Source organism: Candoia aspera, chromosome 1 (assembly GCF_035149785.1).
Source record: "Candoia aspera isolate rCanAsp1 chromosome 1, rCanAsp1.hap2, whole genome shotgun sequence".
Classification (NCBI taxonomy): domain Eukaryota; kingdom Metazoa; phylum Chordata; class Lepidosauria; order Squamata; family Boidae; genus Candoia; species Candoia aspera.
The window spans coordinates 16,010,222-16,034,949 of record NC_086153.1 but is presented as its reverse complement, the minus strand read 5'-3'; the positions used below and the strand labels follow the sequence as shown (position 1 = coordinate 16,034,949).

The 24,728-nt window shown below is 41.1% G+C and overlaps 1 protein-coding gene across 1 annotated transcript in view; it reads left to right on the top strand.

Moving 5' to 3' along the window:
* The window catches only part of LOC134493520 (sarcoplasmic/endoplasmic reticulum calcium ATPase 3), a 60,517-nt gene extending 42,434 nt beyond the window's left edge, over positions 1-18,083 (top strand). Inside the window, exons 11-19 of the mRNA XM_063298131.1 lie at positions 9-227; positions 1,876-2,211; positions 2,886-3,106; positions 4,485-4,687; positions 6,144-6,229; positions 8,767-8,900; positions 9,726-9,843; positions 10,359-10,476; positions 13,240-18,083. Of these exons, the coding sequence (XP_063154201.1) occupies positions 9-227; positions 1,876-2,211; positions 2,886-3,106; positions 4,485-4,687; positions 6,144-6,229; positions 8,767-8,900; positions 9,726-9,843; positions 10,359-10,476; positions 13,240-13,259 (1,455 nt within the window). The 3' untranslated portion in view covers positions 13,260-18,083. The remainder of the gene's footprint in view (positions 1-8; positions 228-1,875; positions 2,212-2,885; positions 3,107-4,484; positions 4,688-6,143; positions 6,230-8,766; positions 8,901-9,725; positions 9,844-10,358; positions 10,477-13,239) is intronic.
* The last annotated feature ends 6,645 nt before the right edge of the window (positions 18,084-24,728 follow it).

The window sequence follows — 24,728 nt, the reverse complement described above, 5'->3', positions numbered from 1 at the left end:
TTCTTAAGGGTGCTCCAGAAAGTGTCATTGAGCGCTGCAGTTATGTCCGTGTTGGCACAAACCAAGTCCCCTTGACTTTTTCCATCAAAGAGAAGATACTTTCCAAGATCCGGGAATGGGGTACCGGCATTGACACTCTGCGCTGTCTTGCCTTGGCGACGAGAGACCATCCACCTCGGAAAGAGGACATGCATCTAGATGACTCCAGCCAGTTTGTTAACTATGAAGTAAGTAAGACTGGCTAGAGGGTCAGGGTGTCTTTATAGACCATAAGTTAAATATCAGCCAGTAGGATGATGCAGCTGCTAAAAAGGCAAAGGTGACTTTGGGGTACATTCACAGGGTATAACATCCAGATCATAGGAAGTAATCATCCCTCTCTCCTCTGCCATGATCAGACTGCATTTGGAGTACTGTGTCCTCTCCTGGGCACTACAGTTCAAAAAGGACAGGGACAAGTTGGAGTGGGTTCAGAGGAAGGCTACTAAAATAGTGAAGGGTCCGGAAACTAAGCCCTATGAGTAATGGTTAAAAGCTCTGGGTATGTTTAGCCTACAAAAAAGACAATTAGGAAGTGAGAGATGATAGCAGTCTTCCTATATATGGAGGTCTGTCTCATAGAGGAGGGAGTGGACTTCCTCTCGGTTGTCCAGAGGGCAGGATGTTAAAACTACAAGAAAGGAGTTTCGGGTTAGACATCAGAAGGAACTTTCTCACTGTACATGCAGTCAGCCAGTGGAACAAGCTGCCACATGACATGGTGAGTTCTCCTTTGCTGAGGTCTTAGCAGAGGCTGGATGATCATCTGTCAGAGAAGCTCTGGTGGGTCTTATATTGAGCAGGGTACAGGTAGTCCTCACTTAACGACTACAATAGGGATTGGAAAATTGGTTGTTAAGCAGTGCAATCATTAAGTGAATCGCCATGTGACGATCCGATTTTATGACCACTTTTATGACAGTCATTAAGCGAATCATGGGTCATTAAGCGAATCCAGCTTCTCTAATGGACTTTTTTGCTGGCAAAAAAGGTCACAAATCGTGATCATGTGACCGCAGGACACTGCAACTGGTCGTAAATGTGAGCCAGCTGCCAAGCACCTGAATTGTGATGACCCGACCACTGAGGTGGTGCAATGGGTTGTGACAGTTGTAAGTGTGAGTACAGGTCGTAAAGCACTTTTTCCAAGGCCGTCATAACTTCGGACCATCGTTAAACAAACGGTTGTTAAGCGAGGACTGCCTGTATTGGATTGGATAACCTCTGTGGTTTCTTCCAGCTCTGTGATTCCATGAGGGGAGTTCATGATATTGGCTTACAAGAAGTCCTCCGAAAGAGATGTCTTTGTACATTCGAAAGCAGAGGCGGGCTGGGTAACCTTTCAGGCCAAAGGGAAGGCAAAGCTGCACCCCCAACGTAAAAGCAAATATGCTCCCCTTACAAAATCTATCCACCCCCATAAATCTAAACCAGCCACAAATTATACTTAAAAGTTAAGTCTTTTAAAGACTTCGGTCCTGTAAAATAAGTTTGTCACTTAAAAATAGTTCACACCAATACATTTCAAGAGGAATTGTGGAGGGGGCCTCTGAGTGTATTGCTGGGAGGCCTGTGGCTTACCCATTTCTACTTTAAGGCATCCTCCTCCTCCTGGAACTGTCTAGGTGTGTCAGAATCTAATCAACATCCCAACTGAGTTGCTACCTGACTAGTTTACTCTGAGGAGCAGGGGCCCCATCCAAGGCTGGTTCCCATTGGTTCAGCCCCGGACACCTCCTGCCTTTTGGGACAAGGCCTTCTCCCTGTATCCGAAGTTTAGAAAATAGAGAATCAAACGTTTGACCTATGTATTCCTCCATTCCCTTTTGCCCGCAGACTAGGTTGACCTTTGTCGGCTGCGTGGGAATGCTGGACCCTCCTCGGAAGGAAGTGGTGTCATCCATCGAAATGTGCAAGAAAGCGGGCATCCGTGTCATCATGATCACCGGAGACAACAAAGGAACAGCTGTGGCTATCTGCCGGAGGATTGGGATCTTCTCAGAGAGCGAGGAGGTGGCGAACAAAGCCTACACGGGCAGAGAATTCGACGATCTCTCCCCAGAGGCCCAAAGCAATGCTTGCCGTTCAGCTCGATGCTTTGCTCGGGTGGAGCCTGCGCACAAGTCCAAGATCGTTGAATACTTACAGTCGTTCAATGAAATCACAGCTATGGTGAGTTCAGATGCTCCCTCTTCTCTTCTTGGATCTCACCCTCCAGATTTACCCAGAGGTTTTGGAAGATAGCTTGGCGGTATAGATGAAAGGCGAGATATAAATCAAATAACCAAGGAAATGGGGTCGCGTATATTCCTCACGTCAATTTCCCCCTTCCTTGGACCAGAATCCATCTATAGTCTAGCCTTTACATCTGGTGCTATCCAGATGTGTTGGACTTCCATTCCCAGAATTCTTTCCTAGTGGGCATGTTGGCTGGGAATTTGGGGAATTCCTACTCCAACACACCTAGAGGGGACTAGGTAAGGAGAAGCTAATATAAATCTATCCGGTTTAATAACAGATCCAAAAAGATAAGAGAGAAAGTAGTAGAGAATTGTCTGTCATTGCCATAGATATTGACAGGCTAGACCAGCGTTTCTCAACCTTAGCAACTTGGAGATGCGTGGACTTCAACTCTCAGAACTGAAGAGTTCACTGGGAGATGAAGTCTACACATCTTAAAAGTTGCCATGTTTGAGAAAGACCGGGCTGAACTGAAGCTTTAGATTTTGAGTTAATTTATCTTCTGGTTTTCTGGAGGCATCAGGCTGGCCAGGGTTGGGAACAGTACACAAACAAGACACTGGATTAGGCAAATCTTTGGGCAAAATTAACTTTGCTTTCCCTAGACTGGTGATGGAGTGAACGATGCCCCTGCTTTGAAGAAAGCTGAAATTGGTATTGCAATGGGCTCTGGAACGGCTGTGGCCAAATCAGCGGCAGAGATGGTTTTGTCAGATGACAATTTTTCTACCATTGTGGCTGCTGTGGAGGAGGGCAGAGCCATTTACAATAACATGAAGCAGTTCATCCGCTACCTCATTTCTTCTAACGTTGGAGAAGTAGTCTGGTAAGAGCATTAAGGCAGAGTAAAATAATGAAGGGTAGAGAACTACCAAGTGTTATGGGACTGCAGATTTCATCCATCACAGATATTGGACATTCTGGTTGCAGCTGATAGGAGTAGGGTCCTGGAACACTGGGAGGGTGGTATGTCCCCCCACATACAGGTAGTCCTTGCTTAACGACTACAATTGGGACAGGAATTTAGGTTGCTAAGCAATGTGGTTGTTAAGTGAATCTTTGGCAGTTGTTAAGCAAATCACAGTGGTCATTAAGCAAATTACATGGTCAGTAAGTGAATCACGTGGTTTCTGATTGATTTTGCTTATTGGAAGCTGGCTGGGAAGGGTGAAAATGGTGATCACATGACTGCAGGACATTGCAACCATCATAAATGCATGATGGTTGCCAAGCACCCGAATCATGATCACATGACTGCGGGGACCCTGTGAATGTCATAACTGTGAGGAATGGTCATAAGTTGGGTTTTTTTCAGTACCGTCATAACTCTGAACGGTTGCTAAACAAACAGTCCTTAATCAAGGACTACCTGTATAGGCAAGTGAGTTAAGAAGTCCGCTGGAAAATTCAATAGAAACAAAAGCAAACTATGTCAAATATTGTTCTTGGGAGACATTCAGCTCAGAACTGGGAACCTCTGCTTTCATTTAATTTTAAAACTGTAAGTGTTCCATTTGAGCTGGTGCACAGAAGGCTCAGGGAGTCCCCAGATGTGGGGGGCCAGGTGTGCACATTGTAATTGTGAAGAATTTTTCTAGACACTCACGAAATGGCTTTCTAAGAGTTACACACCCATTTACAAAGTTGCTTGTGGCCAGCATGACTGATCACAAGCCCCCATTTCAGAGAAGTCAAGCTGGTGAGGCTGAGAGCTCCACCACTTGTCCAAGAACCTGAGCAGAAGGTAGAGGTGGTGCCTGGAACCTGAAACATAAAAATGCGCCTTCGCTGCTCCAACTTGAAAATACCTTTCAAAGAAAGTGAAGTGAGCCCAGACTACATCTGGACTAGTTAATGCTGGCTTGAGTATCTTTGATCTGATGCTTCTGTCATTGGGTTTTGTTGTATAATTTGAATCTGCTGGCTTGAAAGTACAGTGTATTCCAAGTGTATTTGCATACTATGCAAACATTGTGCCAATGTGTAAGACTGATGTCGGTTGCAGAAAGCAGCTTTTTAGGGTACACAATTGTCAACTCTTTAGGCCCTTCTCTTGGGTGCTGTCTAGCTCTGTTTCAATTTATAAACATTTGCCAAGGATTTAAACAGAGGTGGATTCTGGTTTACTCTGAAAAGGTTAGCCCTGCCCTAATAAAGGAGAAGAAGCCACCTGGTGAAGGCCGTTCCTTGTATTCCATTTTCAGCATCTTCCTGACAGCCATCCTGGGCCTTCCTGAAGCTTTGATTCCAGTCCAGCTGCTTTGGGTGAACCTGGTGACCGACGGGCTGCCGGCTACGGCCCTCGGCTTTAATCCTCCTGACCTTGACATCATGGACAAGCTGCCCCGGAATCCCAGGGAGCCTCTTATTAGTGGGTGGCTGTTCTTCCGCTACCTTGCAATTGGAGGTGAGAACATTGTTTTGATGGCCATTTTGGGTGCCTTCCAGATGGGTGGGTTTCAAATCCCAGAACGCTCCAGCCAGCATGACTGTGGCTGGGAATTATAGATTGTGGAGGAAGCCTATATTGTGGAAGGCAATTTTACATGTACAACAACGGTGGCAAGTTATAGAGCCCAGCTTTGGTTTCTTTCTTGTAGAAGCCCTCTCCCGCTGATCTTGCCACCAACACCTGGTGACACATAGTCATAGTAATGAAATGAGTAACTGTAAGTCATATACCCACATTTCAATTTTTTAAACTCACAAATTACAAAGTCAGGAAATTTCAATTCTTCCTGTCTCAAGGGACATCACTGAGTCATCACCCCACTCCTGTAGACATCTGCAGCAAACCAAAATTACCTGCACTTTCAGATCCATTAGGACACAAATTCTATCCTAATATACTCGCATATATATACTTGTGTCCCAACATCTGACAGAAGTTCATAAGTCACAGGCTTTGCGTTGTGTTGCACATTTTATCACTAGCCTCTCTTGGATTTCATGCATACTCCCTGCTGTCCTCCAAAGTGGATTTTTTTTAAAAAAAATCTGGTTCCATAATACTTATATTATTATTATCATTATTATTGATCGCACAGTCAGCCAGATGTTTTTTAGACTGGATTTGTCATTTTTATCCACCTATCAAGTCCTACCCAAGGACCTGGTATAGGCAGATGCTGTTGTTTAATGGTGTTAAAGGTATTGCCGCAGGAGTAAGCTACTCCAAGTAAAGCGTTGTTGTTGTTGTTGTTGTTATACAGGCCACCCAGGCTCGTTTGGGATTGGGGCAGTTAATAAGTACTATAAAATGAATGCAGATAAATAATGGTTGCCTGCTGCTTTTCCATATCACACTTAGGAGTGTTTCTTTGTCTCATGCAGAGAGCTATCACTTGAGACCAGCTGCATCCAGAGACAATTAAATATAAAAGGGAATTAGCATTATATAGGTGACACGGGAGATGATTTCAGAGTACATCCCTGATGGGGCTGGATTGTGGAGAGCCTTTTGTGGCGGCTGAGGAAGAACCTGTCCTCATGTTGGAATGCACACCTTTGAGAATAGCAACAAGCAAACCCTCCCTTTTCCAGCCCCTCATGAATATTCATGAATTAACCCTTTTTAGTCCCAATGCAATGTTGACCTGGCTGCAGTACCCTTTCAACACCTTTTTTAGATACTGGAATACTGGAAAGGTTTTAGCTGCTTAGATTCTTTGATGAAGCAGGGTACAGAATGAATGAAGGATGTCAACCGACCATTTGAAATGTGCCTGGTGGTGATGGTGGTTGGAATGAAACTGGATAGAGTGAGTTGGGTGGGCTTCTGAGATGAGCATCATATCACGAAGACCAAAAAGCTATTTAACCTGTTCCCAGTTCCTTTGTTTAATTTTCCTTTTCCCTTGCAGTTTATGTTGGGTTTGCAACTGTAGGTGCAGCTACTTGGTGGTTCTTGTACGATGCTGAAGGACCTCAAGTTACCTTCCACCAACTGGTAAGTTAGAGATCTAAATTGAGAAAAACACAGTTCGCATCTTTATATCTTGCTTTAGTTCCAGAGCCAAAAAAGGTGCTTCAGAGTGAGTGTGGATGCAACATCACTAACGTACTGTTTTTTATCCAATTGTTTCAAGAAGGTGAAGGTATTATTGTTAATTTATTTAGACAGCTGATATGAGACTTAGATTTGTTTTTTAGTTTATTTGATTCAAGTCTCCCATAGGAATTCCTTTGCATCCAAGGAATTTGTTCTTTATATCTGCTGATTGTCATTGAATTGTGGAAACAACAGGAGTTTCTATAATGGGGAGACTTTGAGGATGTCATGGAGGCAAAATTTACTAGTTGGATAAACAGGGGAAAACACTAATTCCTACTTTTGCTAGAATATGAGGCTTTTGATTGTTTAGCCAATGTGACAAATCTCACATAAGCACATGCAGAAAGAGGAGAGGTATAGTCATCAAGCTTGCAGGGAACTCCATCTTTTTACTGAAAAATACAATATTTAAGGGGAAGAAAAACAGTTCTGTGAGGACCAGATAGACTAAGTCAATGTTTCTCAACCTTGGCAACTTTAAGCTGTATGGACTTCAACTCCCATGCTGGCTGGAGAATTCTGGGAGTTGAAGTCCACACAGCTTAAAGTTGCCAAGGTTGAGAAACACTGGGCTAAGCAGTTGTGAGGACACTACAGAGAAAATTAAAAAGAAGAGAACTGGAGAACAGAACAGAATAGCTGGAATCTGGAACAGGGAGCACATTTCATTGCAAACCTCATTGTGGATATTATATCAGGAGGTATAAAATGGCAGAGCAGAGCTGCATTCTGATCCCATGACCTTAATATGCTTAAATAGGTACTGCCTGTGTGTCTTGAATGTTGTAAAGATGAAACGCGTCCATAATGTAGTCTCATTTAGCCCCATGTGTGCATTTGTATGTAATCACTTGCTTTCCTACAAAAAAACATTCAAAACAGGGAACAAAAATAGGTCACAGTTAGGTCTGTAAATATTGCCATCCCTTGCCTTTTTATCTGGGAATGAGTCCTGAACGTACTGAGGTTAATTTTTGCGTATAAACCTAGAGGATGTCACTCCCAGCTGATTAATTGGTTGGAACAATTAACTAAAAATCTTGGACTGAGATTTTTAAAAAATAATTTGTTTTAAACTGAACTCTTTTAATAGTTAGTGCAGAGGCATCCTCTCTTCCCACTCTTATGAGCAAGAAAGCATCCCTGCAGGAAGACATATAGCATCTAAAAATCAAACACTGGTGTTTTTTTTCCTGAGCTTTTGTGTTAACACAAAATAGGGGCTTCTTGGGGGTGAGTTGTAGAAATCTCCTAGGATAATTACACCATTCTTCACTCAGTTTTAGAGATGCTGTTAAACTTTGTTTTTCTGTCCCACATGTTTTCAGAGTTATTTGAGTTTTGTTAAATCTTTAGATTTACAACCTGTCTTTCCTGCAGGAGCTGAGTGCAATATCCATGGCACATATCCTTACCTTTTGAAAAGGTTATAGTATTTTCCTATTGCTTGTAATATTGGCTGCGTGCTGAAGTTTATGTTTTTATTTATCATGCTCTATGGACGCCTCCTGGTTTATGATACAGTGATCAAGACCATAATATAAAATACTGTTTTCCAAAGTGTCAAGGCAGTGATCAAGTGCCCAGACAACTGGTTCTGTTAGATCCAGAGACAATGATCACACCAGTGAGTAAAGAGATCTTAAGCTTTATTATTAACTCAAGCAAACAGATTTAAACAGAAACACAATTTAGGCAGATTAAGCAGAAACATGAAAAGTATAACATAGCAAGCAAGATGATAACCAATCTCCCTTGCAGTTGGGAGATCCAATAAGGTGACAGTGGAGAGACCCCAGATGGCCCAAGTAACACAGCTCCTGGTACCAAGGCCCGTGCCCACGCTCAAAAGCGTAAGGGGCAATCTTAAGTTTTAACTTAACTTTTTATCAGAGTTTGGCACTAAGACCTCATGACTGTTTCCATGGCACTGAAGCTGTCAGATCCGACCTTGACCAGATAGTTCCCGGAGTCTGGGAACTATACAGATAAGCTAGGGCTAGCTTAACAATCTTGAGGTCTTCACACAACTATGTGAAGATTCCTCCCCACTTTTCAAGCAAGAGTGAAAAACAAGCAGGTAAAGTGTTGAGCTACAACACTGTCAATGAAGATTCTCAGTCATCCAGGTGGAATTGTCTGTAGGTTGAGTCATGGCAACTGTAGCTCAGAATGAACTCTAAATTTTGATAATTTTCTTAAAATATGAAAGAGAAATCAAAATACGTCACTTGACTCCTCGAAATACAATGGTCTTCTGCATTGCCACATGTTTTCATTAAAACAATAATAAGATCTCTCCCGTAATGACCGTCCCCAGCAACATTAGAAGTCTTCACACCACTGCAAGCTTTAGAACACCTTAATCTCCAAGCCTCACCTTGCAGCAGTCTTTGCGCTGTAGCCTTGTGGTTGTGTTTTTCTGCTCACAGAGGAACTTCATGAGATGCACAGAAGACAACCCCATCTTTGAAGGCGTCGATTGTGAAATCTTCGAATCTCGTTATCCAACCACCATGGCACTCTCGGTGCTGGTGACAATTGAGATGTGCAACGCACTCAACAGGTATAGTGTCCCCAGCTGGGTGTCTCTTGAAGAAGAAGAGCTACACACTTAGGCTAATCTTATTTTTTGAAAAAGGCTCAATACATTGAGACCAGGATTTAGAGTAGAGCTTTCCCAAGAAATCTTGAAGCTGGCGTGTGTTCTTGTGGATGCCTCTGCAGTACATGGATATCTATTGTTAATCAAAACCAGCTTGCATAGATATTTTTCTTCCATGGCATAAATTCTAGAAATCACTGCCTGTCCAATCACTGGAGAGAGTAAAGAGAAGGTCATGTCTGACAGCACGTTGTGGAGAGCAACGAAAGAGCAGCAGTTATTTCATTTGTGCTTGTTTCGTAGAATCGTAGAATCATAGTGTTGGAAGGGACCTTGGAGGTCTTCTAGTCCAACCCCCTGCCCAAGGCAGGAATCCTCATATCATCTCGGATAAATCCATTGGTTTGGTTTATTATGTTTCTTGGTTTATTTCCTGGGTATTTTACTGCCAGGGATGGGTTGAGATGCTGGTGGGGTTTTCTACCCAAATAACTTGCCAGGGTATTGAACGTGTCTTGTAGGGGCAATGGAACTTGTTGCCCCTTTTCAGGCTGCAACATATGTTGGAAGACCACTGACATAGTGACCTTCTTTTAATAATTATGTAGCATTGGTGTACCTTGTGTGGTTGTAGGTGCTGAGCCATCAACTTTGGGTAAATAATCATGATCACTTAGAATTGTCTCCGTTGCCTCAAATGATGTAGAGGGAAAACCAGATCAATGTAGATGCCCCCCAAAAGCTAAGGAATTGGGGATGCATGATTGGCTTCTGTCTCTTCCACAGTGTGTCTGAAAACCAGTCGCTGCTCAGGATGCCCCCCTGGCTGAACATCTGGCTCCTGGGAGCCATTATCATGTCTATGGCCCTGCATTTCCTGATTCTGTACGTGAAGCCATTGCCTGTAAGTAGTGTCCCTCGCACCCAAAGTGGTTAACTGGCTGAGATTTGGAAGGATCTCACTGAGCCACATCTCAGCATCTCCATTGCTCTCTTTGGATTCCTGGTGGCAATGGTCAGCAATGTTGGTCTCAGGATCCCAGAACTGCTTCTGATCACAGTGCAGAATTTGGGGGCCAAAATTGCCAAAAAACCAGCAGCAGGGCTCCCTACCATTTTGAAGCAGGAAACGCACAAAAAAAAATAGTCTACAGTAGTAAAAGAACTCAGAAATGCAAACGAACCCTGGCTGCACCCAGGCTTTCTACCGTTGCCATATGCGTTGTGGTCCACGCCTCATCCCCCAAATATGGGTGGCTCCTGACTCCAAAAAGTTGCCCATCTTGAAGTTTCTTGGTGTTTTAGCAAGTCTGGGAGTCCTTCAGTTCCTTCTCTTTGGAAGGCTACATCAGCAACAACATTCCCAGGCTGAGCTTTGGAGGTAAAGGACGTGATCCATATCATCTTCTTATCTTGCAGCTGATCTTCCAGGTGACCCCACTTAGCTGGCCTCAATGGGAGACAGTGCTGAAAATCTCTTTGCCAGTTATCCTGCTGGATGAAGGCTTGAAGTATCTCTCCCGTAACCATTTAGATGGTGAGTGCCCCTGTAGCAGATTGCCCATCAGCTTCTTGGCTTGTTAATTGTGTTGATGTAGTGCACAAACCTGAATCACAAAGGTAGAAGACACAGTGCAAAATAAACACCAACACCTTCCTGATCTAACTAAGATAATATTTTAAATTATGGCCTTCCTCTGCCAGCATTGTTTTTTGGAGCTGTTGTGAGCGAGCAATAAAATAAGTAAAAACATGGAGTGGGGAGAGATCAATAAATACCAGCCAAACAGCAAGTGTTACAACAGAGCAACTAAAAGAATGAAATACAGGTAGTCCTTGTTGAACAACCACTCATTCAATGACTGTTCGAAGTTATGACAGTGCTGAACGAGCAGACTTATGACCAGTCCTTGAAGTTGTGGCCATCACAGCGGCCCCATGGTCATGTGATTGCAATTCGGGCGCTTGGCAACCAGCTTGCAATTATGACAGCCACAGCATTCCACAGGCACGTGATCGCCATTTGCAACCTTCGCAGATGGCTTCTGACAAGCAAAGTCAATGGGGAAGGCAGGAGGTCGCTAGTCGTGGTCATGTGACATTGCACTTAACAGCCGTGTGGGATTTGCTTAATGACTACAACTGGAACTGCCGTTGTAAGTTGGTGTGGTTACATGACATGCTTTATGACTGCATCACTTAGCAACAGAGTTCCTGGTCCCAATTACCATTGTTAAGCAAGGACTACCTGTAACTCATCCAGCTGGCATTTTGAAAGACCTGTGAAAATTAAATGATCTTAAATGGCAAGACTAGAAGTCAGCAGATTCTCCTTGGAGAAAGAACTTAGAGAATGGGGAAAGTTTATGCAGGACACTCACAGCTCCGCTTCTTATTCTCGGATGCTACAGATTGTTTCCTAAGTCTGGGTTGGCTAGCAAGAACACACTACAAAAGAAACTGGAACCATCCCAGTTTCCTGTTAAGTGAGTTTATGGAAACACTGGGAGCTGCCTCATATGAGCTACATCCATTGATCTATCTGGATCAATTTTTTTCTGTAGTATTGGCAACCCCATAGCCCATCTACACCTATATGAAACCAAAATTATTTTCTCCAAAATGCATGTCACTCAAAATCTCATGCAATTTTGGAAATTTTGGCTGTTTAGCAGACATGACTCAGGACCTGTAACAGTTGTTGACCTGTGGTTTATAATCACTGGCAGCATTCCTCCAGAATTTTGAGCAAGATTCTTTTCCAGATCTGCACAGCTATGCTAAGAATTAAACCTGAAACCTTCTCCATGCAAAGGATATGATGCACTCTGCTTATTTGGCTCAAGGATTTGTTGGGGGGGAGGGGGGTGTTCTTTTGACCAAGGAGAGTGCCGTCTGCAACTTGGTCTTCTTTGTAGGAGAGCATCAGACTCCACCAGCAACTTGCAGAGTCTTCTGAAAAGGATAGAAACTTTAAGGAAGGTACAGAGAGCCCACTCTGTGCCACTCTGAGATCCACAGAGCAGTTTTCCAGGCCAGCCCTTGGAAAGGGCAAGAGTGAGCCATTCATTTAGTAAAGGGCTAGTACTCAAGAAAATAGTCAACTAACCAAAAGATTGCTTGGGAAGTCACACCATGTAACACTGCTACTGTGTAAGTTGTTCTAGTTGCCAGTCAGCTTCTGGGTATAATTCAAGATACTGATTGTCACCAATAAAGCCCATCAGGACAAGGCCTGGTTATTTATGGGACCACCTGTCCCCGTTACTTTTGCACGTCCAATAAGTTCTGATAGGGTTGGCATGCTCTGGGTCCCGTTATTCAAGCAGCAGCATCTGATGGGACCCAGGAGACATGTCTTCTGTGTCACTGTGCTTGCCCTGTGGAGTAGCATCCTTGCCAAGATCTGGATAACCTGCCTTCTGAAAGGCTCTGAAGGTCTCACTTTTCCCCCAGGCACTGAGTTAGGAGGTTTTGTGAGCCCATTTTGATTGGTCCTAGTTGTTTGAATTGCTTCTAGTTCAGTATGTTTTGTTTTGTTTTATTTTATTTTTCCCTTGGTTGTCATTTATTGCTTTTAATTGTGTATGCCACCCTGGGTCACATGTCAGATGGGCAGCTATGTAAATGGAGTAACTAAATAAGGCTAGAACTCCCTCCCATGATATATTTTCTGGGTATGAGATGAGTGTGTTTGTGTGTGGTAGATATAGAAGAATTCTGTAAGTCCCCAAGAGTCAGACTGAGAACAATCCAGCCATCAAAATCTTAGTCTTTGCATCTTAATAATGCATTAATTTTGTCCCATTTGTAGAACCAAATTAAGAAAGAACTTAGAGCACTTTCCAGCATCACTATCTAATCAGCTGCCCGTTCTTGAGTTGGGCAAGAATTCCTGGAAATGCCAGTGTATGAAATGACATAAAGCAGAGGCTTAATGCAAAGTTTCTGACCCCTAAATTTCCCCATCCTTCCCCATTAAGTTAGTTATCTTGAGATAGTGACCTGCTTCACCTATTGCTTTAAGCCATGATTTGCTTAACTATAATTCATTGAGCAAATGACCATAGCTAGGTTCACAGCATGCATTACCCCAAAACCAAACAAACCACGTTATGGCATAATGTAGTGTCTGAATCTATTTAATGAGATAAAAATGTTTTCTGCAAAGAAAATCCTTTCTTTTGTTGTGGTGCCCATTCACTTCATTGAATTGTGTCAAGTTAAGGAAAGGTCAGAGCAAGTGTTAATTTTTTTTAAAATAAAATCTTACAGTTGTTTCCTGTGTCCCTGTCCCCAGGCAAAGAGACCAAGGAATGACCAGCACAAAAGAAACTCGGTTTCTCCGCAAAATGAATTGTAGACTCTTACCTGGGACTGAAGAAATTGCATGCTTGAACATTTCCAAAAGACATCAAGGAATATGCATGTTTTTGAAGTCTCGGACTTAATGCGGGTGAATTGTCAAAAGAAATCAAAAACTGATATTTTTGTTTTGTTTTTATTTTTACTTTTGTTATGTAGCTGGGTTGTTTTTTCTTGTATATAGTTGTGCAAATACTGGACAGTTAAATTATGGCTGGGGAGGGCGGGTAGAGTTTACTCTTTAATGGAGGCAGAATAATTCAAACCCTTAGAAATCTTCTTCTGAAGATTTAATTCCTTTTTTATCTCTCTTTTTTCAGTGCCCTATGAACTGCATTTTTCTTTTGAAACAAAGTTTTGTGATAGTTGGGGATGAGATCTAATAGAGTTCTTGTCAAAAGTAGCTGCTGGTGGGGTGACTCTGTCCTTCACTAGCAAGACCCTCTTTTGACACAGCCCTATAAGTTTTTATAGGAGTCAGGAAGTACCACATGACTTGAGGTAGCCTATCAGGTTTTTTGAGAAATATATTTGGCCATCTGATTGGTTACCATATAGTTCATCAGGTCTTACTAGAGACTGGCTGCTGAAATCATGCTTGGCTTTGAGTAGATGCCTGAATTCTAGAATTAGAAGTTGGCTGCACTCTCGTGCTTGCAGGCTTATGAGAAAGAAGCACTCCTGGGCAGAGAAGTTCAGTATGGCCTTAACCATCTACATCTGCCGTGTTTCGTTCTTGTGGGAATCCTTTTTCTCCCACAATTTTTTTCAGAGCTTTATTTTGTGGAGGGGGATGTTCAGCTTCTTGTATACCAGAAAGCTGAATTCAGGAGTAAAGAATCAGTGTGGAAAGCCAGTATTTTAGAAAGGAAGATTCTAGTCTGGCCATTTCCCTGCTATGCCAATTCTCCATGCATAGAAACCCTCTTTTTGTGTAAGGTATTGCCTGGAGACAGGTCTACCCATGTTTGTGTGAATTTAGACCGTAAGTATATATCTGGTTATCTCATTACAACTCAACTCATTGATCCATTTAGCCTATCTGACTAGTAGCGGCTGTCATTTTCTTGCTTGCTGCCTGAGATCTTTTTAACTGGAAATACTGGAGGCTCAATCTGTGCACTTCTACAAAGAAGGAAATACTTTGCCACTGAGCTGACATACTATCTTTGGGTAAACTATGGCTTCATCTTGGCTAGTATTAGTTTCTCCGTGAGAGACAGCAGCTGTCCGAAGTGGCCCACAAAGATATAATTGGGTGCCATAAGACCAGAATAATCGTAATGGTGACTTCCTAACAAAATGACAGCATGATTTAAATATCAGCATCCCCTTTGCATAGTTTATTCTTCATAGGTCACTCAAGATGAAAAAGTGTCAAGCAAATCAAGAGTCTTGCAGTGAAAAAGGCCCAGAAAAAGTTCATGCGTTATATGGCACAAGACAAAGCAACTCTGTCTCTCTGCATCCTAAGACACAGATGACATTTATGTAACTTATGTCTGTGGTCCTTGAGTATTTAGGGGGTGCAAATTTGAGGCCAGAGTATGCATTCTCATCACTTATCAAACTTGGCTGTCCTTCAGGCCAGGTGCCTGGAACTGTGTTCAGTGCGATCCATAGTTCGTACAGATGTAACGGGGGGATTAATGGCATGGGTGCCTGACTTTAAATTCTAAACATGGATTTCTGTGGAAAGCTTCCACACTTTAGCTGGTTATTCTCACAATAGCAGCAAGTTCAGGTACATGGAGAATCATAACTGATGAATTCCAGCCTTTGGAAAGAAGAAGAGATTTCAGAAAGGTCATCTTGAAGCCTGTTTTTGCAACATTGCAAAGCTTTTTTTTTCCCCAGGGAAAAAGTCCTACAGTAATTATTGAAATGAAGTGTGGATGTCCTACCTGTCAACATTTTTTAAAGAACAGTAGCTAAGAGCAGATGATGATGATGGAGGAGGAGGAGGAGGAGAATTAGATTCATATCCCGCCTTTTCTCCAAGATTACAGGGCAGCTTACATGAGCTTCTCCATTTTATTCTCTCAGCAACAATCCTCTGAGGAGGTAGGGTGGGCTGAGAGAGGACAACTGCCCCAAAGTCAACTAGTGAGGTTCCATGACTAAGGGGGACTAGACCAACTTCATACACTGACCGTCTAATGTATATTGAGTTCACCTCTTTTTTTGCGCACAACAGTTGATTTTTGAAATGAACATAATTTTGAAGGCAAGTACTTTAGAAGGCTCTAAAGGCTTTTTCCCACTGCTGTGGAAATGCTTCCTACCCCCGTTTGAGTCAGCGGGAAACAAGACTCGCAGAATACTGACTGCCTGTCTTGCCTCTTTTTTCTGTCACAGCCAATCATCTGACTTTCTTGGAAGATGAGGGGTAATAAAGCTTAACTGACTTTATGTCCCCAGACAGGGGAGAAAATGCAACTTTAGCACAGTATATCTAAGGATGGCTTGAGGCTGGCAACATCAAGGGGACAGGACATATTTGTGCAGGTGGGGAAAGGCCCCAATTGTTTTTCCTTATTTTTTTTCTGCTTCCAAGTTCCAATGGCTACTGGCTGTTATGTGTTGTAGCTTATTGAATTAGATGCTTCCTGAGGCTATGTAATATATTAATGAGCTTTAAAGATATGTTTTCACTATGCATTTAAGCCCACTTCAATCTTATTTAGTTATTCTCATTTTCAATCTGAAAAACCTGGAAAATGGAGTATGGCGGAGGAAGAAATTGTCTGCACATGGCAGAACTTCTGTCCCCTGTGTTATTTGTCTTGGTGTGATTGGTTTGCTTGCTTGCTGGTTTCTCTCTTTGAGGGAGTGACCTTGAGTTTACATCAGTTCCACTTTAAATGTGCTTTCTGGGGCTGTGTTACTGAATGGGGGGCAGTTACCATGAAGCCAGCGTGGCATCATGTGAATCTAGGCATTTGCATCGCCAACTCAGGGATCTTTCTCTGGCACTTGTGTGTTTCTTGTATCTGGGCAAAGGTTTGTCTTGAAGTATTTGGAGTCCTACCCTGAATATGTCTTTTGTAATTAATTTTACATCATTCCTTTTGAAGGGGAAAAGAAGAATGTTTATACATGGTGTAGGAAGACTCTACGTCCTGGCACTTTTTTAAAAAAAAGAATGGTCTCTTGAATCATTGAGGCACATTTCAAAATCTTCCTAGAAAAGTCTAATTGTTTATCCTATCAGCTTTCTTAATAACAACAATAAAGATCCAAGTAGTTATTTTAAGCAAGACAGGCTTGTCCATGGTATTCAGAGGGAGTAAAAAAGAAGAAATAAGTTAGTGCCTATGGATGTTCAGTCAGAGCCCACCCCTGTTTTATATGTGTCAACGCACATAAAAAGGGCAGGGCTTTGGATGTGAACCTGTGGCCACCATCTTGACTTTTTTGACTCTTCCCATCTCTTTCAGATGCCCCTGAGCAAAGAGCAGCAGAACTGTGAATTATGCATAAGTGTGAGGGCATTTAGTCAAATGTTGAATTAACATTTTTGGTAGATGAAGTTTCCTAATCCCTCTACCTCTTTGTTGTGTGTGATGAGATCTACATCTGTCATGCAACAGGAAATTAAAATCACAGGCGTGCTCCGTTGAAGGCACAGGAGCACTGCCCGAAAAGGAGATGCCAACTGTTGAATATGTTGCATTTCTGTTCCTGATTTCTTTCTTTTGGTAACCTTGTTTATGCTCCGGTAGTTTTAAACCATCTTGTCTGGAGCAGGGATGACTTCTGTTCAGAAAGGGCCCGTTTCTATTCAAAATCAGATCTGGAGAACTTTTTCTGCAGTTCTCCTTGAGTATGAGGTTCTCAGCATCATCTCTAAAAACAATAAAACCTACAGTCCCTGATGAAAGCTATGATACTTAAACATGTATCTAATATGAACAAAATGTGATGTGTTTGTTTATGTTACAACATGCCTATATTCCTATATACCTGGAAATTCTTCCCTTTGTACATAGTCAGGCTGAGTAGGGGTGGATAAACTTGTCACTTCTGATTTCATTTGGCTTCTCTTCTTCTTCCTGTAGTATCATGTTTATTTCATCCTGTTTCATCCTCGTGAATATTTTTTATTAAAATTCCACAGGAACATTTTTGTACACTTCCCCAATATGCGTGTTTTTGCACATACTTTCTTAAATCGCTGGACTGTATCAAAAACTTTGGGAATGTGCAAATATTGACATACAACTACATTGTGGTTTGTGTCTGGGTGAGGAAAGAATATATTACATTGTAAACTGAACAGATTTTTCCTCCTGACCTAACCCTTACTGAATGCCACTGCCCACATGATCTTGGCAAGACTAAGTCACCCACTATTTCCGCAGCTCAAGTTTTTACAAAATAATTTCAGCTAAAAATTTGAAAAAATCCTGACATTGCTATCCATTTAAAAGAGATCCCACATTGTCTGCTGATTCACAGATACTGTTTAAGATGACAATCGTTTAGAAATCATACACCACCACCTTTCTTCCTTATCACCAGCATTGTATAAAATAAAATATTTCTAAGATAGGGAACATTGCTAAGCCTTTGAGAATGTATAGATTGAAATATACTACTGAGCTGGCTGAGCTGTACAGAAAAGAAATTCTTGCATGAAATGTTGTTACTGTATTTAATATATACTTGTATTCAAGAAGTTTTAATATGGAGCTTTGGGGAAGGGGTCACCTTTATAGATACGTGTGGTTACCAGAAAGTTTTAAGAAACAGAAAGAAAACGTATTCTTCACTTTCCGAATGTCTCATGTTTCTTTTGTTCTACTGGCAAAATCCTTGGCTTTACAGTATTTTTTCCAGAGTAATTTATTTAGTGTAATAAAACATTTTCTATCCTACTTTTCAATCCCTCTCCCCGTCCGTGGGCACCCATGATGTTCACTTTCAGAAATTCAGCTCGTCTCTAATAAGAGGTTTACCAAACCAATAACAGAGTGAAAAACTGCTAGAAGGAATTTATTTCCTCTTTATAGTTAAGAGCTTTATTCAACAAATAAATTATACAGAAATCCATAATTCCAGTCCATTCTGTGTTGCTCTGATCTCACCTCAAGTTCTGTTTCCAGAAGGATTCAGAAAAGAAGAACAAGTGCAAAGATGGTCAGTAAGAATTATCAGGTGACCAGCAACTAAGGCTTATAAAGAGACGTTAAAGGAGCTGGACATGTTTAGCCCTGGAAAGAGAAGATGGGTGTTTGCATGGAGGATATAATAGCAGCCTTCAGAGAGCTGAAAGGTGGTCCCCCAGAGAGAGTTCAGACCTGTCCTCTATCTTCAAAATGCAAGATAGGAAATAGTGGAGCCAAATTACACAAGGGCAGATTTCAATTGAATTTTTGGGGACAAAACAACTTAAGAGCAATGCCACAGTGGATCCAGTTGCACAGAGAGGCGGTAGGCTCACTGACTTTGTTCAAGCATCTGTCTGGGATGCTTTAACTTGGATTTTGACACCGAGCAAGGGACTGGATGTGATGGCCTAAATGGCCTCTTCTAATTCTGTAATTCTGCCTGAACAGTTGAAGTCAATGGTGTTTCTGTTAAAATCAATTAACACAGCTTGGAGCGGGTTCAAGAGTTATGGATCAATTGATACCAATTTTTCGAACCTGATGCAGAATTAATAAATGGTTATGCTTTCATGTAAGTCCCACAACAAGGATTTGTTGAAGTCTTGCCGCATTTTGAGGAAGCTAACAAGGTAGACATTGTCATGATCGCCGTTGCGATGTTTGCGACATCATAACGGCTCACATGACAAAGTGTGGATGCGTGTCAATGGCTGGAGAGGTGCGGGTGATAAACCGGACAAAGAAGGTAATGGGGTTGGGAGATCTACTGAACAAACAAGGTCCCATCACCCGGTAGTCGGCCATTAACGCCCCTGATAAAGAAAGGATCAGGGCGAGGTTCGGAAAGGCGCGTCCGGGCTTTCGAGGAATATTGAGGTCTAATTGCCCGGTAATGGACCATTACCTCGCAGGAAGATAAACAGGGCAATGCCCGGGGCGAATGGGGCTGGACGACCTCTCACCTATCAAGTCTTGATGGCCTGTCACTCCGTGGAACTCGTGGGGCACACCCGGGGAGTGTGGGGGTGGAGCGCTGTTTGGCGCGAGACTATTTAATTCAACTTTTGGCACGCTTCCCTCACTCTCAGCTTTTTACTGGTGTGCATTCTATTCTAAATAAAAGCCAGAGCTTAAACTTGATTTAGAGTCTGAGTCTTTTATTTGGTCTTAGGCATTCCTTACAGACATTGAATAGAGACACGAAAAAAATCTGCATTTAATGTTAAATAAATATTACAAGGGTAGGTTGCATAAGCACTAATCTTATCAGTATGTTCAATTTTATTACGGTCACTGACCAGTACAAGATACAATTCTATAAACATATACACATTAGCCTTAGCCTTAAAATATGAGCCATCTGATTTAAAAGAATTTTAAATTTGAATTTACAAGTTCCAATTAAATGTTAAAATACATTTAGATCACAATGTAAATGAGTCCCTTAATCAAATTTAAAAACAACCTTATTAATTTGCATTATCATGACTAATATTCTATCAAATATAAGTGTCTATAAAAATATATGTAAAATATTAAAAAGAGTAATAAGAGTAAAATACAGTATATAAAATGTGATACATAGAGCACAAAGTTATTGCAAGGAGTACATTACTACATTATCAGTAGAACAGCTCACCCAAGTTATACAGTACAGACCAATTTTTTAGGAAGAGAAATCTGGCTATGAAAAAGTTATCTGATGATACAAATTGTTTAAAAAGATTAACACAAAAAGGGACTGTGAAGGGCTCTGAAGGAATCTCTCCAAACAGGTGTATGCTTATAAAAATGGTAAAAGTGGTTCAGTGTTAAAGCCTGGGCAAGATGTAACATCTATTTAGCAGATCTGCAACAGGTTCAAAAATTATATACTATAACAAGTGTTTGTGACTTGATTCCTATCAAGCTGGAATGAGTCACTACGTCGCATGCCAATAAATTCATTAAAGACTTGGAGGAGGAGGCAGAGAAAATGCTTATCTGATTTGTATATAAGACAAAACTTGATAGAATATCTGTTACTGTAGAAGACCCAAACAGCATTCAGAACAATCTTGACAAGACAGAAGTGGATGGAAAATAACAATGAAATTCACTAGAGACAAACACCAAGCTTTTCGTTTTGGAAAAATAAATCCAAAGCGCAGGTATAGCAAGGGGAATACCTGGCTTGCTAACAGTATGCGGGGAAAAAGAGCTGGGAATTTAATTAATGAATTGGAAATTAGTTAGTTGATCATTTGTGGGCAGAGAAATAACTATTTAAAACCTCCCTGGCAAGTTGGAAACATTGGTAGAAAAACAACATTTTATCTCATCTCTGATCTGTGCTTTTCCATGCAGCAAAGTATCTTAGTCCTGGGAAGCAGCGCATTCTGCCTCTTATTTTCCCAGAGGACTAGTTGATGATGCACAGTTAAATGCAGGCTTAAATAAATTAATAAATCTTAGTAATATAATTCATGCAATGCAAATATAAATATAATTAAATAATTCTGTAGCTGCTCTGATTCTAGGCACTTAGGTTAATGAAACTGGCCCCGAATGCTCTATTACAGAATAAGGAGTCACAAGTGCTACCAGTGTTAATTTATTGTTTTAGATATACCGGTTATCTCCTTTCCTGTTCCTTTCCCTCTTTTTATCTGCCCTTTTATCAACTCCCTCTCACTTCTCTTAACTGCCTCCCCCCACCACACCTTTTCTTTCTCTATTTCTTTCAATACAAGAAAAGTGGCTAATCCCTACAAGAAAGTGGCTAATCCCTTTATTTGAATTATATTTGTTTTTTTTAAACCATTTATAAAGCCACCCATCTTACAGCAGTGACTCTGGGTGACGTACAAAGATTAAAACCACCATCACAATATAAACCAATGTTTCTCAACCTTGGCTACTTTAAGACCTGTGGACTTCAACTCCAGAATTCCCCAGCCAGCATATAATACATGGCTGACTGGGGAATTCTAAGAGCTGAAGTCCACAGGTCTTAAAGTGGCCAAGGTTGAGAAACACTGATATAAACCCACAATGCCTGGGGAAACAGCCAGGTCTTCGGAGCCTGACAAAAAGCTGGCGGAGGGGAGGGGGCTGAATTTACCAGCAATAACAACCCTTTCATCACATGGAGCACTACTGTTCTACGACTTCTGTGCTTGCCAGAAATTTGTTATTCTTTGCTATGAAATCATTCCCCTACTTGCAGACCAAAAAACTTTAGTCCATCTGTCACCGCCTCTCATTCCAGTTTTCACACTGCTGGTTCAAGCACAGGAGTTATTCCAAGGAGACAATCAGGTGGACAAGAAAAGGAGAAAAAAATATCTGAATGAACCAACCTGAGTGAGGATAGGCAGAAATGTTTGCAAGCTATGGACACAGTTCATAGATTGATGATGATGATGATGATGATGATGATGATGATGATGATGATGATGATAGCAGCCACAGACCTCTAAGCTGTTCCTCAGCTTCTCAGAGCAAGACAGATATAAAAATAACCGTAAAGACACAAAACAGCGTGATGGGTTCCTGTTTGTCATTAATTTGAAGGGAAGGGGAAGTGCATTAGACTAAGATAAATTGAAGCAAGTTTAGAGAGATAACAGTTTCTGTGCTGGAGGAAATTTGGTCAGTTGACAGCTGGAAGGGAGCAGAATGAAGAAGTTGTCCTAGATGGCTGCAAATGGGATTAGATTAGTCCTTCTGATCACATTTATGCCAGCCTTCATAGTAAACACCATTTGTTTTCATTGTTCCTCAAATAGACATTCTGTTTTTAAGACTGCATACTTTTTCATGCAGCTGATTCTGTCTGGGACTTCTCCAGATATGGCTGGAAAACTCTTGCCTAAAATCCTGAGGCTGCCAGTCATTTTTCGCTAAATGGACTAAATTTAGAATGGCTAACCTCATAACTTCCACCTTCCTTTTCTCAGGTCCATTTATCTTTCCAGTTATTTCTTCCTACTTACAGCTTGTCATAAAGAACAGTGGCAATGGAAGACTTTTTCATGGGAAAAATAGATCAATTACAAAATATATAGAATCTTGTATGCAGTGTCTGAGCAAGCATGTACTGAAACCACACAAAACAAGACAGGAACCCCACAGCAGTGTTTCTGAACCTCAGCAACTTTAAGATCTGTGGACTTCAACTTCCAGAATTCCCCAGCCAGCCTTGCTGGCTGGGGAATTCTGGGAGTTGAAGTCCATGTATCTTAAAGTTGCCGTGGTTGAGAAACGCTGCTCTACAGACACAATATATCTCCCAAAAGGAAGAGAGGGGGAATAACTTTTGTATCAACTGGCCAGGTAGACAAAAATGGGTTGGGGGATTCTAAAGAGTTCTTTGTAGATGAATCTCAGCTTTCCAGGCTGTGCTTCCATCTTTGAACTTCTACAGGTCATAGTATCTGTGTTGGTTCTCCCCATGCATGTTAACACTGTGTTAACACTGTGTTCAGGTCTACCACATTTTCTTCTTGTTTGATATTTCAGTTCCTTTCTCAAAGAAATAATGTCATATTTATTAGCACCTGGCATGCAGTCATGACAGATAAATGTTTTCTTTACTTTGTCTCTGTTTATGAGCAATAAATTTTGCTAGTTGATGGTTTAATCTGTACTCTTCAGCTCTCTTATCTTCTCTTATCTATTCTTCCTTTGCTTCCCTTTTCTGGTCAGCTAGGAACAGAAGGATAGAGAGAGAAAGAGCATAGTAGGATTCATACAGAGAATAGAATATATAGAGATATAGATACAGATACAGATATAGGCACTGTATAAATATACTGGTAGATCTCAATTAGTGCTGTTAATGAATCCCACAAAATGGTCACATTATTTGAATTCGCACTATTCAAAGGGATATTTCTATGGAAAACACGGTAATTGGTTCCAGCTCAACAGAAATAGGCAACAAAAAAAATTAAACATAAATTTTTATATGTATAAAAATGGATGGATTAAAAACCCTAAATTTATGGTTAAAGTCACAGAGTAGTTGTGGAAAGCAAAATAAAAACCAAAAAATCCTAGCATAGTCTCAGGCATTCCAACATCTCATCCTTTTTTAGCATTGCTATGGCCACATTCATGTTGCTCAATTTACATCAAATTTTTGCTCTAATGTAATAACAAGCCTCTTCTTTTTAAACTTGTACTGTTTTCCTCTGACGGAATCTTCCTTTTCTCCATTTTGCATACACAGAGATTAGTGCAACTGTGCATGCACTAGCCTCAATTGTGCATGTGTTAGCTTCACATTAACTGAACTGTGGGTCACATTAAACATGACCTGGTATCAATGTACAATTTGCACTAAATCAAATATCACATTATTCAAACTTGTACTAATCATGACCTACCTGTATCAAGATTACAAGTTTACATTTCATATGTTCATCTTTGTCCACTGAGATCTTCAGATCATCTTGTATATATATTTTTAAGTATTATTACTCCTCATCTAAATGGTTGTCCCACCTTCCCTGATATTGGTCTCTGATCTTCATGATAGTTTCCAACCCCACTTCCTTAACTTGCCCACCCCAAAACACACATCTTAGTTTTGTAAACTTTGGGTCAGAAGTTTGGCATAGCATTCACAGTGTTGTTTCTTAGTAATACAAATATGTATATTGGTTATAAATGGAGATGGAAGGTTGTGGAGAAGTAAATGAACTAAAAATTGCAATAAACTGAGAGTACTCTCATTCTGGAAATAATTTTATAAATTCTCTTAGTTTCTGTTCCATTCAGTAAAGAGTGGAATGCAAACCACTCAGAACGATAAATGTCAGGAAGAGGGTGAGAACTGCTGAATCCGAGGATTTAAGGCATGTGCCCAAACCACATACAACATAGAGGACTTATGATGACTTTAAAAGGAAGTAATGCTTTGAATAGGGGAAAATGGGACAATTCATAGAATCATGGTGGGGAGTATGAAATTTTCAGATACTTCAGGATGGCAGTGAATGATCACTGCTTGTGATCATTCAAGCTTTTCACAATTTGATTGAAGTACCTGTTTTAAAAATAGTCACATTTTCTCATTGGTTGTTAATTTTTTCAAAAGTTCATTCTGATAACTGGCCCTTGAAAGTTAGCTACTTTTCAACATTATGTTATATTTTTCTTTGTTTGAACTAACTTTATGGGATTTTATCACCACGATAACAAAAGCCTTAAATGCAGTGATAAGCCATTTACAACCAACATCCAGACTTCGATAGGTGTGTGGAAAGTATATCTCTTCCCACCCAAGACAAACAAGGGTTTATACTAGACAGCTGTTGCAGAT